General features: G+C 25.8%; 1 protein-coding gene across 1 annotated transcript in view; it reads right to left on the bottom strand.

Annotated features, from left to right (window-relative positions):
* Window positions 1–13,602: 13,602 nt before the first annotated feature.
* LOC107173572 (dopamine receptor D4-like) overlaps window positions 13,603–21,477 on the bottom strand; it is a 163,703-nt gene continuing 155,828 nt past the window's right edge. Inside the window, exon 9 of the mRNA XM_089227397.1 lies at window positions 13,603–14,260. Coding sequence (XP_089083523.1) covers window positions 14,180–14,260 — 81 coding nt within the window. The 3' untranslated portion in view covers window positions 13,603–14,179. The remainder of the gene's footprint in view (window positions 14,261–21,477) is intronic.

Below are 21,477 nucleotides of genomic sequence, written 5' to 3'. Positions count from 1 at the left end.
CCATCGAAAATATTATCATCTATAATTTATTTAATTAGTGATATTTGCACTGATATCTGATAAATAATATTTTATAAATAACGATATTAGATATTTTAAACAAAAACCCAATTGCTATACTAAAAATCCTAAAAGTATGTGACGTTCAAAAATACTAAAAATGCCAAAATAATACGATAAAAAGTTGTTTTTTGATTTGTTGACATTTTGCGTGTATTTTAAATATAAACGGATTAAAAGTGTACCAAAAGGATTTTACAATAATATTTCAATCTGAATAGTTACACTGCAATTGAAAAACCTACCTGTTGGATACGATTTTGAACCATTCATAGTATTTGTATTTACATCAAAACATGTCAGTTGACACATTTGTAATTTTAGATTCAAATAATACCAAATAACATATAACATTATACCAATGCTAAAGAGCTTAATTTATAATTATACTGGAAAAAAGGTAAATGCATCAACCTACAAGGACAACACAAATGAAGTAGAAATATACAATTAGGTAGATAGGTATCATTGTATACGAAAAACGATTCTGAACGGAGATGATTTGTCAGTCTAGGATATTATATTATATTTAAATATTGTCATATATTCTATTTTGAAACAAATATTTTATTTTTCAATTAAGACGCATTTTGCATAAGGCATGGTTAATCAATTTTTCCAAAAACATTGCATGTAGTTATCATAATTCATAATACCTTATATTATCATAGATATAAATATACCGGGTTTGAGGATAAATCGTTATCATTACGCGATTTCATAAAAATTTAAAACTCAAACGCTCAAAACATTTTTCCTATAATGACGCTTCAAATTTTTTCTATAGCTATTTGAAGCAAAACTTATGGAAAACTTAGTGTTGAATTTTGTAACCTTAGATATAAATATAAACAGTATTATGAATTTCAAACTACAAAATAATTTGCAAATATTCATGGTGTTGACGAATTTTTGTCAATATTTGAAATTCAAATGCTAATAAAAATTTAATTTGAATTTCCGGTGGACTTATTTTTGGTGATAAAGATTGAAAAATTTGTAAGTAATCTTGTATTAAATTTTAAAATCTTAGATTTTTTTTATGAATTTCTAGTTTAAAACAATTTGCGAATTTTTGTGATTTTTACGTATTTTGTCAAAATTCAAAATGTTAATGCTTATAGAAAAAAAATTGTTACTATGAATTTCTTTTATTTTTTAACTGCTATTGTAACAATATGTTAAGAGCCTTGTATTAATTTTTCAAGATTTTCTACCCAAAAAATAAATTTTTATCGATATTAATTTAAAAAAAACTAACAATGATCGAAAATTACATATACCTCTATGAATAGTTTAACTTAAGTCAAATTTTTTTGAAAATTTCATGGCGGATAGAATATAAGTGTATAAACATTCGGTGAAAATTTCATGAATCAATGGTCATTTGTTTTAATGTTACATCAAAAATCAAAATCGATTTTGTAGAAAACTGATTGTACGTAAAATTTCCTGTTTTTCCCTTAATTTTTAGTTTGGTTATCTCGATTATTTAGAAAAACATTGAGAATTTTTTACTTTTAACCCCCCAAAATATCAACTAGATTCACTTTCTGATTGAACAAGGTGCTGAAGTCAAAAATCGAAGCATTTTTACTGCCCCAAAACTTGATGACAGACACAAAAAAAAAAACACACATCATGGTAAAATCAATACATTCCTCTTTCCGCTCAGAATCTAAAACAATTATGAGCTGGGTTCCCGTTAGTGGAAAAATTATCAACCCAACTCATAATAAATTGTCTTTCAATCGTAAATAACACTGCCGTGACCGATATGGAAGTGTTGTAAATTAGAATTCACGCTGCACTTTTTGGCGCTACTTCCGTGGCCCACTTTGCACTTATATTACTTAATATTATATTCAATTAATTTCGACAATATTATTGTATCGATACAAGACTTATAGTTATATGATTATAAAAATTATAATAAATCAATGGTTTACGTTTTAAATATGAACCAATTTTCGTAATAAATATTATTCAATAAGTCACAATAATATATCAAAAGGTATTATATTTACATGATACTTTTTTTTTTACTAATGTTTTGTATAAAGTATATAGCATTACTATAGCTTGATGGCTACACGACATTAATTTAAAATTGTTTAGATATTTATAGAAATAAAAAAAAACTACAGAAAACATACAAGTTTAATACCATTCAACTGTATTCAAAAAGGAAACCAAATTCTTGGAAAATAGTTATACTTTTATTAATAACTCCTCTGGTAGAATAGATTTACGATATTTTTATGTCAACGACAATGGTATTGTTCAGCACTTAGATAACATAATTACAATATTTATTTTAATATATTATAATTTGAATTCGACAATACATTTTTTTTACAAAAATGTGATCCTGGGTGCAAAACCACTTGAACCCTCTACTTCTAAAGGATATTTTATAATTTATTTATATTAACTACTCTTATTACAAAGGTAAGTTAAAATAATTTCTTTAGATCACGCATAATGTGATATAATAATATGTGTTAATATATTTACACTGGAATATTATTTTTTAAGATTTATTATTTGATTAATATCTCCAACCTGGTAAAACAAAATTTCTATTGGGTTTTATAGTCTATAGTTTTTAAGATATATTTTAATGATTGTGACTGGTGTAATGGAACGGTTCCTTAGTGCATCATGTTGTACGCCAACCTGGAAACCTGAAAATGCTCATCCTCATAGAGTTGCAAGTAGGATTGCAAAATGGTTTTGTAAGGTTAGTATTAAATTTTTAAACATATATATTTTTTAATGATAATAATGTGTATAAAATTATCATAATATTATCCAACTATTTTTTGAAGATAATAATATCATTAAATTATTATGAAAATGTAATACTATACTCGGAACTGTTGGACGGCGCGGCGTGTAGGCAATTTCGGTACATTTGCGTATAGGTGGCTTTCGAACGTTTTCTTATGCTAATTTAGATTACAGACATGTTTCCTACTTAACAAAATACTACTTGAACTATGCATTAAAGCTATTAATTATTATTTTTGGTAGATAAATTGTAATTAAATATTATTATATAATGAGAAAAATATATTATTTTTATTGAAGTGGAATTGTAACAATATGTTGGATGTTACGATTGTTTTTTTTCCACGAAAAATGATGGATGTCAACAGGAACACAACTTTTTTTTTAAACAATTATTTATTTAATAAAAACACCTCAAATACCATCTCTTTATATTTATGTTAAATTAAATTCCACATATCATTATGAAAGACCAGTTAATACAGTATATTTACAAATAATATTTATGATAAGCCAAATCTGTCATCAATAAATTAGTATTTGATGGATGATGCATATCATCATTATCATTAATAAGATGCGCTAACACAAAGTCTAACTTACACTAACTTACAAAAGCATTTTGCGATTCTGCTTTCATGAAGACGAGAATCTTAATTCAAACCTATTTATATGGTTTGTGTTACTTGTTATATCGTTAAAAAAAGTTTTTCGTTTTTAAGTATCGTATAAATTATCATATTTCCAAATTTCCAATCCATCTTATTTTTATATTCTTTAGTATTTATTATACTTTATTTTATTTATTATGCATAAAATTAGAGTTTTTGTTTTTGATTATCAAAAGTAGAGATTGATGTGAAACAAGTATGATTTAAAGTTAGGTATTAATAATATTTTAAGTTTGATTAAAAACTCAGTAAAATCTGCCTATAATGGAATTGCAGGATAGAATGTCAATTGATTTTTCATTATAAAGAAGTTTCCATTGTAAGGAGACTTCTTATAGGGGTCTGTATAAGGAGGTTTTATTGTTTGACATCATCTGAACATCAATTTTATGGAATGTTTGTCTGGGATTATCAAACATGTTTTAAAAAAAAAAAATTAAAATGACAATTATTATTGTTTAAAAAAAAAAATTACCATATACGCAATTAAGTATTTATGAATATCAGCCCCTTCTAAAACTATGGTCAATTTTTATTTAATTTTTATGGTAATTATTGCAGATAATGACGTTATAGTTGTCCTAAAAAACTCAAACTTTAGCAGTGGTCTCGCTATTTAAATATTTTATATTTATCTCAACATAACTTTTCAAGGCCACGTGGTATACCTTACGTGCTATGCATATTCTATTGTATATTTTACTAACTTTTTAGTTTTCAGAACAATTACGATTGTCCATAGTTAATTATAACCCGTTGATACACGCTTCAGCCATTATACCTACTTGAAGTCATCTATTATGAATTTCTCACGAGCCCATCTCATAAATAGTTAAGTGGTATTGATTTTTTTCTATTATATGGCCGTTACCCACTGCGGATTTGTACAGCGTTATAGTCGTATGCAATAGATACAACAAATAATTTCGCCATCCTTTGCAGAAGAATCGATGTTTATATTCCACCCGTCCAAGATATCTGTTTCAATTTTAACTAAGGTCACATAGGTACACAGCAATTTAGACACTAGTTACTTACCCCAGAATTGCAATACCAATAAATAAATATCGTTGGAAATGTCCGAGCCAGCTATAGAATCGATTTTCCAAAAAAATAAATTTTTTTTGTTTTATGTGGCAGTCATCGTTTGAACAATAAAACAACATTATTTAAAAAAAAGAATCTTCAATTTATATTCGAAAATAAATATTTCGTGTAATAAACATTGCACCTAGTTAATTGTAAACATGACTTGCTACATAAGAAAAAAAGTTTCCAAATTTTAAATTTTAACAAAAATACATTATTTTAATTTATATTTTTTGAAAACGAGTATTACTAAATTGCACGATATTTTGTGATAATTAGTGATAATTAGGTACATAATACGTTTCCTGTATAGTGTAATGTAATTGAAGAAGTATTTATAATTAAGTATATTTATTTTTCCGTTGGTGAGATTACTAAACGATACAAATAATATTATCACTTAACTTAATATATCGGACATTCTAAAACGTATATTGTGTGAATTTATTTATCTTTTTACATTTAAAAAAAAAAAAAATATGTTATAGACAATCCTATCTAAAATCATGATGCTTTAAACCGGAAATGATATAAAATATTCTAAAAAACTGTTAAAAACTGCACTAAGAGTTGCAAATATAATGTACTTATTATTTTTAAATAACTGTTTAGTGAAAAGACTTGATTATAACTACATGCAACTATAATGTATAATTCCCGCGTTTAAGTCACTGTTGAAGCATCATAATGTATAGCGTAGGTATACAGTGTGACATTTTTTCAAGTAACATTTTCAACTAGATTAAATTATTAAAATTGAATGAGAATATTCATGACAAGATAGGCAGTTTTTAAATTAAATTCTACAATTCACTACGAAAAATGGATTAATCTTTAAATTCAGCTATAAACAGTAAGTTGTAGATTATCTTATATTGCTATATAATTCAAAAGTCTTTGTATCATACTTGAGTTATATTAAAATGAACCTTGAGTAACCATCAATTATGTAATTTAATGCAAGGTTATAGATCATATAACAATATTTAAAATTTTGATTTCTACATGGACTCACAATGGAAATTTTGCTTATTTAAATCAATATCATAATATGAATAGTGAACATAGAATTTATAAATCTTTTAAGAAAGACAATAAATATTATTTTATATAACAAAAGGGCGTAATAAAAGAAATATATAGTTGTATTCACGTTAAATATTCTAGTAAGACGAGGGTAGAAAATTGAAAAATCGTAACCAACTATGAACCATTCTCTAGTTCCATCTAGATATCAGTTTTAAAACTGATCAATTGAAATTTTGTGATGAAAATGTCTGTAATTATAATCAGTAGTTATTGTAGCCTTTTAGGTTACAATAATTAATATAATATTTTATTAATAATAAATTTTGATCACTATGAACATATTTGAAAGATAGGAAGAGATATCTTCCAGCTTGGTTACTATTTTTATGATAAAAATACATCATGATTTATAATTTATAATATATATTATTTATTAAAATCTCGTCTAAATATATAAATAAAACAATATAAATCTCATAATCTTACTATTTGCAAATAGAATTTACTTGATTTTTTTTTTATTCATCAGCATGGGAAATTAAATTAATAAAAACAAAATAAACGGAATATCATATAAAAATCTATCTACCTATTTAAAATAATATCATAATAAATTAAATAGGTGATATGTTAACTAGGAATCATTTGTTTTTGAACATAAACAAAAAATGCATTGGTCTGATGAGTGATGATGAGTTTTGTATAATTAACGTAATGACGAAGTACTCGTATAATGTTATATTCATATATCTTTTGTACACTTGATGTACGATCTTGTGTAAAAAAAGACCATCGAATCGAGACAAAATTACTCAGTATGATTTAATACCATATATTGATTTTAAGTACACCGAAATAATTACCCACAAAGTGAGGTATTTAGTATTTAACACTGTACTCATGTTGAGAACGCGAAAACAAAACGGTTTTTTGTTTTTAAAAAGACATTGTTAGATTGGTAGTGGTTTTGGTAAAGATTTCAATAGTGTGTTTCTATAATAAACTATAAAACGTTTCCGGCGCATTATTAACTATATACTCCTTGAAAACTAAAAATGTAAAAACATTTTTATTGTTAAGCATTCAAAAGTTCAAAATACATTATAAAATATCATCGTTTGTAATTGAATAACAATACGTACCTATGAAACAGTACCATAATATTCACGATGTAAAAAAAAGGGGGAAATAAATATAATTTATAATGGTGCCAATAATCAAAAGAAAAAACAGAATCCAATAACAACGTTTTTAGTTTGCTATTATACTCGTACTATCATATTTAAAGGCACAGAAATTACATACAATTATTGATCATGCGTTTCGATAGTTTAAATAATAATGATTAGTAATTACTAAATAATTGGCCGATGATCCGTTTGTTTAGGTTTTTTTTAATTTATAAACAGAAACAATCAAAATTTAAAATGGAGAATGGAAAGTTATTAAATTATTTAATAATTATCATAAAATGTTCTCGTATTTAATTATAAAATGATATATATTATTTTGGATGAATTTTATTACTATGATATAATGTATTACTATAAATGTTTATTGTGATAGTTTAATGTAACGCTTTTAAATAGGTTAGGTAGAATGTACAAGCTATATAAAGATTTTTATATCTGTGAAAACCATATTTGTAACTTATCTAAACCATATCTGTAAAAAAAAACAACATTTTATTTGAGTTTCAAACAATTTAAAGAAATGTATTTTAATTATTTTAACATTGTATTATTATACAGCTCTCAGTTGTGACAAGTATTATAGAAGTGTTTTAATAAAACTAAAACCTTTTCGGTGTATTTACGTAATATGAACTCGGTAAGCATACATATATCATATTAGCACTTTAATAAATCACATTAAAAACATTGTATACGTTAACATAACTTTAATTAACCAGACTTTGCCTATACAGGGTGCTTATATTATAATTTATAAGCAAACGCTTAAACTCGTTGTCCCAAAAAGTATAAATGTTTTTGAAACAGTTATTCTAGTACAGTTTTTTTTATTTATTGAACATATTAATTGACATCAGGAGAAAAGTGATATACTTTTTAAATGATAATTCATTTTTAATTACACATTCAATGGCTGATCTTTTTTCAGAAAATTAAAAACCCAGTGACTAATAAGTTTTTAAAATAATGATAAACAACAATTTATTGGGTACCGTGCCCTGATTATGAAACCCCGCTCCGCTCTCATCTATACTTTAAACAATATTAAGATATACAATATAATACTAAATTTAACTAATTGTTTGAAATTCCGCTTTTATGTCACAGAATACTAATTATAAAATTACGCTGTTTATATTTAAAATGATCAAGTCAAGTAATTAATTAAGTTTTTCATATTTAATTTAATTTTTACATCTAAACTTTAAAATAGGTAGGTATTTTAAATGTCCCTTCCCCTCCCATGAATCTTATTGAAATAGAAATGATTGACATTCTAAAATTGAAAATCAAAATTATCTATACATATAATATATAAATCAATCGGTCTGGAATGGTGTCTTAGTACCTATTTAATCATCTGAAGGATGTAGTAACTATTTGTTGTTTCGTATTGTGCATCACTGTATCGTCCATAGTATTTATTATCTTCAATTTAATATTCAGAAATTACACATTAGATATTATATTGTATAAAATAAGGTATATATTATACAATATTATCTAATATGGTTAAATTGCACGAGATTATGTGAATTAAATTTTGAAACATTTGTTCTTCGTAGTTAACGACAAATAGAATACAACATAACAATATTAAATTGGTCTGCCGTCGAAACAATACTGCGACGTGTTGACATAAAAAAAAAAAAAACCTTATAACTATATTATTATACAAGCCAAATCGATAGCAAAAACAACCAAACCCATAAATTATAAACTATCAAGATTAGACAAAAGCGACATAAGTATGAATTCTCGTGCAGTCGTGGGTCTGGCATAAAACCACCGACGAGCACCGAGCACACTGTTTTGTGTTTCAATTAATATGTTTATCTGAAGATTTACAACGGCTTTTGTGTCTGCATAACATACCTTAGTTATTGAAAGTAGCTACCAATGTTATTCGAACAACCACCGACTGGTATTTAGGTACATCTAATTTCGACGTATTTTAAACGCTTGCGCTTCGTGCTTTGTTATGTAAGTGTGTACATTATCTGCTTAAGGCTGTACCTATTTATTTATCAACATTTCATATAATAGTAAAGATTGTAAAATTTAGTAATACAATTTTATAGATCACAATAGAATGAAATTAATATTTTGTTTTTATCACATATTATAATCGATTTAATATGAATCCTTGCTGAAACATAATAAGTATTAATAACAGATCAATATTTTTAGTCTCGAGAACCATACTATTTCCTAAGGGCTTAGTTTTAATAAAACCAGTTCAATTTTAAATATATTTATCGTCAATTTATCGATTTGTTCTGCAGTTTTCCGAAAAATGGCAAATACTGTGAAATCATCTAAACGACAAAGACCGATAGATGCATCCCTCGACATACAAAAAACTTAATCATGCAACCAATGAAAAAGTTTCAAATAAATTTTAGTGACTATACCCTGGAGACAAACTAGGGTTTCATTACGGTTACAGTATTTCGTGAAATTCTAAAAATTATTAAAACTTTTGAAAACGCAATATTGACCTCATTCGTTATTTAAAAAAAGAAAAAGACAACTAAAATAAAGTTATGTTTACTTGTCCGGGTGAAAACTCGACTGTTTGCATTCCATAGGCACGCGTTTTAATTTCTTCCGATCGTATAGGCAATATTTTTTCCCCATCGATATAATAATTTTATAACCACCCTACCCTTAGGTCACGGATCAAAAATTCGCAAAACAACTTCACAACAAAATTAGGTAAGTACGTTTACATTAGAGTATTTCAAATATGTCTGTTATATTCGCTCAAGAATTTCTCGGATGCCTTCATAAATATAGCTGTCGACATAAGTCCGTGGTAACTGTACGCTGAATGTTTCGTTTGTCGAAGTTTGTATTTATGACACAACCATGTTGTTGTGTTTTTGCTTGTTATAATATACATTCAATTATGGCTGAGTATTGTAAATAGCTTACACCACAATAATACCACGAACAAGGTATTGAATAATATATGTAGATATAATAAAGGACGATGGCTTAGTGAATATTCAAGAAAAATGAATGTATAGACTAGAATAAATTATATTATACAATTTAATATATCATTTATTATTATGGAAATCTATAAAATAAGAAATAATGTTTTTTTAAAAATTATTATCTGTTAAATGCAAATTATAAATAATCATTTATTTGTTGAGATAATTATATATAAATGAATAAAAAATAAAATTGTATAAAATATAAAAGTCAAAGGATGAATATTAGATAAAGTAATATACATCACAATAAAATAAAAAAATAACTTTTTATAATATTATTTAACAACGCTCATCGTATCGCTGCAACTCTTTTAAACTATAAAATTAATATATCGCTAATATGCTAAATTAATATAATCATCACATTAAATAATAGAGAAAACAAAACAGTTACAGACTAAAAAGTACAGTTATGTTAAAGTACATATTTTTATAAATGTTTATTTTTTATATTATTATAATTCAGTTTTTAAATACTAAAAATTTAAAAATATAATAATTTTGTTTTTAAATAGGTAGGTACTACTAATTTACCTGTTGTTTCTATCATTTTTATATTTGTATCTATAATCACACTGTAAATATTGTTGATATCTATATAAAAGATTAATATTACTTTTATATAGTTATGCTTTCAAGACACGGACATAAAAATATATATAGTTTAAGTTCGATTGTTTCACAATTATTATCGGCAATTCACATCGAAACGTTTTACAGTTAAATATTTAGACAAATATCACGAAAGATGTGGAAACGTATACAATTATTGAAACAATATTGACAGTTATTATTTATTAGCAACAAATTTACAGTTTTACATAATTTGAATTTATTATTAATGTTAAGGGAAAAAAATCATTTATTATTTTTCATTCCACCAATATAATAGGTATGGTGACCACATATCAATTATTGATATATAAATATTTCGAGATATATGAAGTCAAAGAAAACGGAGGAAAGCACATTCAATAATGAATTTGAAAAATTATTTGAGAACAATGCAAATCACATTATCTGTTTTAAACAATGCGTAAAACTATTCGTTTGTATTGATTTATAACATTAAATGCCATACAATAAATTATTTTAATTTTAAAACGGTATAGTACAACAATTTTTAGAATTTATACTTTTCAATTATTTATGTTTGTGAATAGTTCAACTATAATAATTTATCTTATACTTAGTCTAGTTATTAATTTAAAATCTTACGCCACTCAAGAATAGACAATAAGTTATATTATATATGTATATATTTGTATAAATTATTAAATAGATAAAATAATACAATTTTGTTTATTACAAAAATAAAATATTAGCTAATATATATAAAATGATACCTAATTTTAAACGTGTTTAAGATAAAAATAAATAAATAAAATATCGGATAGCAAAAGAAAAAATACGTAATAAAAGTATTAGATGACGAAATTTGAATTAAAATTATTATTTGACTTGGTAATTGTAATATTATATTATTATAAATATACATATATTATCATCATAATTTAATACATTACTACAGTTAAAAAAACTGTAATTTATAGATAAAATCTGAAAAAAATGAATAGATAAATTAAATATATATATATATATACTGGGTGATTCTTTTATCAAAAAACACTCATTAACTAAAAAAGTATTTACTTTTTTCAAAATATTTTTTTACATGGTTTTAAGTTGTTGAAAATCCAACGTTTTTATTAAAAAATTATATTTTTAAATATTTTTTATCCTTATCATTTTTTAAGTTTTTAACTTTGTTTGAATGACAACATAGAGTTTTAATTTCATATTCCAAAGCAGAATATTTTTCAAAGTATTTTGTTTCATAAAAATCGAATTTAAGGCTAGTAGTTTATGAGTTATAAGTATTTAAAGTTTAGATTGGCAGAGTGAAGTGGGGAGAAGAACCACGCAAAATGTTTGTTCACTACTCCGCTTGTCTAAACTTTAAATACTTATAACTCATAAACTACTCGTCCTAAATTCGATTTTTATGAATCAAAATACTTAGAAAAATATTCTGCTTTGGAATATGAAATTAAAACGCTATGTTGTCATTCAAAAAAGTAAAAAACTTAAAAAATTATAAGGACAAAAAATATTTAAAAATATAATTTTTTAATAAAAACGTTGGTTTTTTTTAACAATTTAAAACCATGTAAAAAAATATTTTGAAAAAAGTAAATACTTTTTTAAATAATGAGTGTTGTTTGATAAAAGAATTAACCTATATATATATAATATGTAGTTTATAAGCCGTGATCGTACTTAGGGTGATCACTGATCGTAAAATATTCATAGGAACAAATTAATAATTGGAGAAAAATCAAACTATCTATCACATAATAACTATAATAAAACTTTTGTAGATTTTACACTATTGTAAATTGTATCATGTTATTGTGTAGTTATATTATGATTTATAAATATTAAATATGTTCCATAAAGTATAAACATATGCATTATTCGTGCAAAATTATTATTTGGAGAATATTTTAAACCCTACACGTCATTTTTGATAAAACTCGTGTTGGATTGATGTGACACGTACTGATTAGTTTTTAGGCCTTTTCAATCTATACTGCAATAATATTTAATAGGCTTTTAAGTTTTAGATGTTGTTTTATTTAGCCGGTAAACACAAGAGACACGTTATCGATCCTAAGTTCCGTTTTATTTGCTCGGTTATTTTGCATTTGTCGTCTGCATTATTATAACATATGATTAGACATTTGAAAGTGTATAAGAATACTTAATGCATATTTTTGAATAATTCTATGGATGAACTACCTTAATTTATTGTAAAAACAAAAAATGTATTACAACATCAAGTATTATCAAGTATTATAACAATATAAAGACAATGAAAATACTTCCATTGCTATTTTTTCGGAACATTAAAATCTGTACGTTGATCAATAAAAAGGTTACAGCTATTCTAAAAGCGTTGAAATAATGAATATTGTTTTACTTCGTTAAAAATTTATACCGAAAAATAATAGATGATCGTGGATCATGATTAATAAAATAAAATTAACCGTATACAAAATTAACAACAAAGTTTGCTTCTTCTTTCCAATCCTTATTTTCATTTCAGAAAAACCAATATTGAACCACGTTTTTAATAGTGAATTCAACTCTGGTTTCAAAAAAACTAACGTTTACACATGAGATAAAAATATTACAACAAAGACATAAAACAATAATAATAAAGAAATAGGACGTACATGTAAAAGACGATTCTCTGGACGTGAATCTAATCAATGACTGCAGCAGATGTCTTTATAAAAAAAATTCAAAATTATTTTAACTTAATAATAACTAATTCGATATTATACTAGTGGATCGAACTGAAAACCATTGAATCTAAATTCGTTGAAAATATTTCGAAGCTGCACGATGGATTTATTCGAAAAGATTTATTTATTTATGTTGTCATTCGCGTTGTTAAAACTAAGATAGGTACATATTTGTTTAGTAACATTATTATGATAGTTTGGCTATTCAGCCATACTCGATAGATCAATAATAATAATAATAATAATAATAATAAACGGCCTAGGGTTACCGTTTGAATAAAACCAGGACGCCGCCGCCGGCTCGAACGATTTTTCGGAGCATAGCATTTTATTCGTCCGAAATAAAAATAAATCGTTTCGAAGAGGAAAAACCAAACTTAATTATTCCGACGTTGTCTGGACCTTAGATTGGAACGGTTTTCACCGGGGAAAAGAATTCATAGCCAGTACACATCACGAAATGGCGGTTTATTAACAGCAGTGAACCGTTTCGTAACAGGCTGCACGTGTACAAAAACGACATAATTTTATCATAACATTATAATATAGATTGTAGTTTTTGTCACAACCAGTCTTATCTGTGTAATAATAATACTATAGTAATAATAATAATAATAATAATAATAATATATTTGACACGTTCAGGTGTTTTCACTGACATTTTTCCATCGCGTGAATAGACATAAATAATTTGAAGTAACACTAAATTATAATACAATTTGTTTCTTTGGCAACTGCATAATATGGGAAGGGATGGATGATGAATGGGAGTATACCACACGTCGATGATGGTATTATAATTTGATAGATCTGGATTCCAATATGGAATACACATAGCGGTAATAATAATATTATATGGATATAATAATAAGTGACAATAATCATAAATATTTCTCTATAGACTATATTTTACATCCTTCGACAAACGTAGTTGACGTTTACGGGTGACAGTATAGTGCATCGGCGGTGGCGTAGTAGGACTAGCTTAACTCTAGCTCACGTTTCGATCGCATTATAATATATTATTATTAGACTCGAGTCGACGGACAATCGGTGTCTATCGCCATCATCCTTTGCAGTTTATTCCTTTTGGTTTCCACTTCCGATACCTGTATAGTGCAAAAAAAAAAACGTTGAGTTAATTTATAGGTCGTTTATAATAGGTTATCAGGTGACACTATATCTGTGGGTGAATTAAAAAAAATATATATAATATTTTACTTCATTTCATTATGTTTATTACGATAAACGTATAAAAAATAATACATTGCATTACATAAAATTCGCACACGATGTGCGTGTTTAAAGGACATTTTTTTTTCGTCAGAGGTGCCGCAATAACTTGGTATTGTACTAAACATATCTATCGTATTTGAACTATGCTGTATATAACCCAATATTGATTTAGAAAATACAATACAAAAATTAATTGCAATACTTTACCAATTATTATTATATTTTTTGTTTTTATCAAATAGTTAAAATAGGTATGTAAATAATGATATAATATGTTTTACTAATACATTTTTGATCTAGCATTAATCAAACTTTATGGAAACTTAAGAAATTCTTAAGTTTAAAATTATATTTAAAATTATTGTCTAATTAATATTGTGAATAATAGATTGATAATTTCATTAGTTTTGTAATGTTTTGAGTTTCCATGATTCATATTTTTTTATTAATTTCAAAACACGAATAAAAAATATCATTATGGAATGAATTTTTATTATTCGATTAAATATTATCCAATATCAACATTTGAACTTCAAACATTCATAAAAAATTAATGTGACTTGGGGTCAAAGTTATTTCAAAATTATAGTTAGGTTAGAAAACTTATGAGAAATCTATTGTAAAACCTTTTCAAAACTTGCGTAGATATTAAAGTTCGACATCCTTCAACCTTTCAACATTTTTAATTGCAAAATAATTACCGAATTTTCGTGATTTTTATGTCCTTCGTGAAGATTTTAACTCATATATTCATAAAATGTATATGGATTTTGTATAAACTTTAAATATTTTAAGCATTTTGGTTAAGATACAAAGATATTTATCAAAATTTATAATGTAAAGATAAACAAAATCGACAAGTTAAAATGCCTACAGGCTACGAGTGATAACTTGAAAAGAGCTAAAATGTTTTGAAAATATTACCATGTCTATAAAATGTTAATATAAATATTTAAAGCAAATTTTTAGTAGGTATCTACAGTTATTCGTTTTTGAATTAAATGGCTTTGATAAAAACTAGCGTTATGTAATATATATATCATTTTTGTTTTTTCGCAATTATTTTTTTAGTTTTTCAGAGCAGAGCATTTTTCACTTTTGACCTGTTAAAAGTAACAACTTGATTCGATTTTCTACCAAAAGTCACCCTTGAAGTTGATGATCAAAGCATTTTTCACACTATCGTAAAAAGTTTCTTCAGACACATACAACAAGAAAAAAAAATCGAACATCATTGTAAAACCAATACATTCATCGCTAGCTTAGAATCTAAAATTGTTCACAGCCATTATATTATACATTAAAACATATTGTGTATAGTATTATCACTATTCACTACCCCCTCCCCCTCGTGGAGTCTGTATAACTAGTAAATACGATGATCACCTTTATAAGTGGTCTCGTCACATAAACGTTGTAATATGATATTATTATAGTATCTATAGTAATGAGAAAACTTTTTTTTTTAATCTCATAGTTTTAATGTTATTCATTCAAAATATTATAATATGATCAACAGCTATGTAGACAACCACTTTATATGTAAATTTATTTCGTTTTTATCATTTCTGCGATTTTGTGTAAACCAAAATTGGATTTTGTCATTCGCAAACGATATATTTCATCGTTCTAATAAATTATATCATAACAATACCAGTATATGACATCTATTCGAACTGTTTTATATCTGTGCTGTACACTGATGTAGGTATTATGATAGGAGACGTATGACAGAGTTTTTTTTTTTGTTATGCAAATCCTAGACTAGTATAAATTATCAAATAACACCTGTCGATAAACTATTATTTATACACGATTATACTGAACATTTGTGTAAAACTGCAAGACATCATTTGTTATTTTTTTAAAGACATATTTTAGGCGATAGAACAAAGCAAATAATTTACAAGGAAATTTTTGCTTGGCAATAAATCGATAAAAGGGGATCAAGTTTGGATAAAACGTGCTGAATCTGAAAATTTGGAAACTTATGTTTTACACCAAGATTTAGAAAAAGCCTCCGATATCAGTTAAAAGTCATGATTTATGATATTATATGGCTTGTTTATTTCTTAATAGTAGTTTAAAGTGGTATTGCTATTTACTATATAATATTATAATAAGTATGTCAAATAAGAATAAGAATAAAAATATTTTATTTTTTTTACTAAAAAGATGATTTTTTGACTTATTATTCGATGTTAATCTATTTTCAATGAACATAATCCAACATTAATATGGACGGCGTCTTAAATAGGCAAAACAGCTACCTACATTAACAACGATATTTAGTAAAAAAAGAAAACACTAATATTGCACCTTTTCAAAGCGGCGACAACAATAAAATAAAACTTACCTATTGTGATGTTTATAATTAATATTTAATAGAGTACAATTAATATTATAAAATAAAAGCTACAACGAGAAGGGAACTGTATATTTGGCTGTATGTAAGTTGTTCTCAGACTTCGTGGAAATAATAGTGAAAAAAATAATATCTGTTTAAATAGGTATAAGGTTATGCTGTGAAAACATTTTTCGAGAACTCTTGCAGTTACAATAATGAACATCATTGGTATAAATTGGATTTCGTTCCTTCCACATCTTCTGTTGAACCGTGAACAGTTTTCATCAGATGTCTTCCGACAGACTGAGCTACTGGTTGGTACTCGAACGCAATTTAAAACCGACTACCGATGGGATAATTGCTATATGATCCATCGAATATCTACGGTTCATGCGTATCTGATGGCCCGTTTCATTTTACACCACCTACTTGGATTATTTATCTATTTCAATATTGTAAATTGTGTTCTTTAAATTCGTCAAACCAGGCTTAGAGAATCACTCAATATCTTTCTAAGCTTGTTATTTAGGACTTTTTCTTTATTCGACTTAGTCTTTGTTTCTTATAATGATGAAACTATACTGATCACATTTTTATATTTCTAACTGACAAACAATACATTTGTTCCAATTTTCTCCATCACTTAAAATTTCCATTTAATGTTTACGTATAAGTTTTTTCAACTCTGTATACAGCAAAATGGATAAAGATTAACCTTAAAGTATTTTCAATATCTGTTTAGTTTTATAATACGTATAGGCATATAGTATACTATAGCTGTAGAGATGAAACTCAGATTTTACACCAATAAAAATCATATCGAAAGAGAAAAAAAAATTTAATTTATAAAAACGATTATCAAGGCTTTATTTTTTATCATAATATACATTTAGATTATAATAATATCAGTGGAGTTGGAGACATCTGGTTCAATTGTAAACTCTATGAATTGTTAAAAAAATAATTTTTTTTTTATTTTAGTGATTCAGTATTTTCCATGTTCTATTTGTGTTATCATCAAAAAAATATAAACGTAAGGTAATTATTTATTATTATTACTAACTCACAGTTGTTGATATTCACCTTGGAAATTGCGTTTTAGATATTTTAATGAATTTAGTGATAAGATTATAATTTAATATTTAATTTACTGACGTAATAGTGGTATTGTCGTAATTATCTTTATAACTCCATTGAAGTCTTAGCTGTCACCTTCAGTGCCTTCTGGTATTTTCAATCCTGGAATTTGTCCTTCCTTTCAATCTCCTCAAGTCTTTTCGTATGTTACACTCTTCTTTTTAGTTTCCATTCAATAATTATCCTAACTTTGTTTATTATCTCTCTTTGCTTCACAGGTTCAACTATACACCTTTGTCCCTTCACATAGGTTGTCATAACAGGTGTTTTAATAATTTATCTTATTTCTATGTTTTTTCTTCTTCGTCGGTAATTCAACTCATTATTTATCATTGGTTCACACTTTATTCTTAACACATTGATCACAAGTGTTCTTAGTTTCCGTTCAATTCGTGTTGTCAAGGGCCATAGTTGCATCAGTGAGTTATTGCTATTATCTTCCTATATATTGTCATGTACAATTGTACTTTTGATTCCCTAGAGCAGAATTTCGAATTAAATTCGACTTGTTTTATGCGTAGGTAATATGTAATTCGATTGCTTATTTTAATTCTCCAATCGTTGTTCTATGTATGTAGTTGCCACTCTTATAAATAGATATTTGAAGTGTTGATTTTTTTTAAATGCATAGTTTATAACTAGTAAATTTTTATATTCATTTATCACAATAAATTATCACTTTTCTTTATTCATCATAATAAATTTATTACCAAACGTTTTCATTCACTTAATATGTAAATGTTATTGTATTTCGTAATTTAGTTTAGATATGTTATCCAAATATATTTAACGATATTGTCCACATCCAGTACTATTAACCGTGGTTTAGCCAATCTTAACTTCATAATTTTTGTTTTTACGCTATGTAAAACTTTTTCTTATTTATGTTTAATTATAATAATAGTGAAAGTGCATCGTCTTTAAATTTATAAAAAATTGTAAACTTCAAAAGAAGCAAGCATTTTTTTTTTCAATAATTGTTTTAAATCATAAAAATTAATCACTGCCGCCAGTTCGAATCCCGGTCATGGGCGGCATCGTTTTCCGGGCAGTTCACGCTGTCTGGAAAGAGAGGTCACCCCCCCCCCTCACTCGGGCATGGCAGAAACCTACGGGTGCCCATTCAAAATTCTGCCAAAAACATTCACGTGTTTCTTCCACCACCGTTAAAAAAAACCAACAGTACCACCCCCATACCCAATGATCTATTTTGCCACGGATTAACCAAATAAAAAAAATTAAAATTAATCACGTGATAAATAAATAATAATGTAAGATGAATAAACATTTTCATTCAAAATAAATTATAGATTGTGCTATGCGTCTATTATAATAGGTGCACATTATACAGACAATTAAATTAGATTACAAAGTTATTATTATAGCTTAGAATTAAAATAAATTACATGTTTTTCAAAAAAATTAAACATGTTTAGAACGTTAAGTATTTTCCATGAAACATGGATTTTTCAAACAATATGCCTTTTTTATAAAAATAAAAGCAAAGTGTGCACTTAATGTATTTTGAAGTTTTATAATTAATGATTTTTTCATAACTTCTACAACTCTTAAAAAAGTTTAAAAATATATATTTTATATCATATGTATAGTGTATAATATACATATATATATTATAATGTATACTCCAGTACATGTATACTTATATATAGTGCCATATATTTTTAATATCTTTAACATATATAGTTGTATGATCTTTTGATAAAGATACTTATTCATAATTCATACGAAATTAGTTTTATGATATCGATAATCAAGGTAGAAAAAAAATGGTATTACGTTTTTGTAACAGGTGATTTTTACCCGCGGATATTTTTACCGGGGGTAAAATTAACCTAGGATATATTTACCGGGGGTAAATTTAACCTTGTATATTTATACCCCTGGTAAAATTATAAGGGGTGTAAAAATATACTAGGTTAATTTTACCCCCCGGTAAAATTGTTCTACAGGGGGGTAAAAATATACTGGGTTATTTTTACCCCCTAGGTAAAATTGTTCTACAAGGAGGTAAAAATATACTGGGATAAATTAAACTTTATTTAAATTATACTAGGATATATTTACCTCCCAGGTGAATTCATATAGGATATTTCCCCCCCCCCCCTATAAAAATGTGTTCTTATTATTATATTGATTTGTTTATTAAAAATTAAACAGTATTTTCAACATATTCGTGACTGTCGCTAAATATTATGATAAGAATAAAAAAATACAACTATACAATTCAAAATAAAATGTACGGTATTATACTTAATTAACAATCAAGTTGGATACAAAAACTTTGATTCTAAACTTAAGTTAATTGAATTTCTGGATATTGCATAAACTTTTTATGATTTAGTATTTACAGTAAAAATATTATTCAATGTCCTTTAACTTACAAATGATTCAATAAACAATTACAAAAATTACTTTAAAACCTTTTCATTATGAGATAATGATAAAATACAAAATATGTTAATAATTTATTTCTCTAAATCAATCTACTATTTGGTCAAAACTACTTCAATCGTTGACAAAAAAAATAATAAATGTGTTGGTAGGTAAGATACATATTATATTTTGTATATTTTTAAAATACTTTAACGAGTACGAGTTGAATTGTGTGGAATCTTGTATTAAATTGTCATACTTTTTAACTGAGTATAAACATACAGATACTTATATACAACTATGTAAAAAAACCTAAGAAAAAAATAAATATTTAAAACAATTCTAAATAGCTTAAAATGAGCCAAATATTTTGCAAATTGTATAATAAATAGCAAATGTCTATTTGATACAAATTACAAGTACATATGACAAACTATTTTTAAACTACATACGGTTCGTTGATTATATTCTAGGATATTTTTACCCCCCTTAAAAACACATTTTTACCGGGTGGTAAAAATAATCTACTACAAAAATTCAATGGGAGGTAAATATATTCTAGTATATTTTTACCCCCCTGTCGAATATTTTTACCGGCACCAGGGTTCAAAATAAAAGTGTTTCACTATTTTGGTTAATATTATGTATTCTGCACATCTCAGAGCCGATCTCTTACGTTTAAGTATATTCATCAATCATCATTCATCAGTAATCACACAAAAAACTATGTTGTGCGTTTATATTGTAGTTATTATTGGGATAATTGAATAGAGCACAATATTATTTAGAAAATAAATCAAAATAATCTAAAATAGGTCAATGGAAAAAAAAACATGCCCCACATTCTATACCCAGCGCACATATTGCTGTATAATACTATCTTCTTTAATACTATTCAGACGGTAAACTAATCAATGATCTATTCGACGATGAAGACATAATAACAATATTGACTTATATATAAGGTACCTATATAAGTATATGGTATATTATTATATAATATAATACTGTGCATTACAAATACAACCAATATTTTTGTAAAAGTTCAATGTACATAATATATATATATTATATTGTGAGTATTTTCATATTTTAAGACAGTAATATTCCTTTATATGTTTATTTATAACAAACGGTAAGTAATATGTATTGAGAGATAGATGATATCATTATGGTTTTTGCAAATAAAAACTTTTGCAGATATTCGAGTAA

The sequence above is a fragment of the Diuraphis noxia genome, unplaced genomic scaffold (assembly GCF_037042655.1).
Source record: "Diuraphis noxia isolate RWA-SAM2 unplaced genomic scaffold, SU_Dnox_SAM2 contig0004, whole genome shotgun sequence".
NCBI classification, from domain to species: Eukaryota; Metazoa; Arthropoda; class Insecta; order Hemiptera; family Aphididae; genus Diuraphis; species Diuraphis noxia.
The sequence above is the reverse complement of the archived record's forward strand: the minus strand, read 5'-3'. Positions and strand labels throughout refer to the sequence as shown.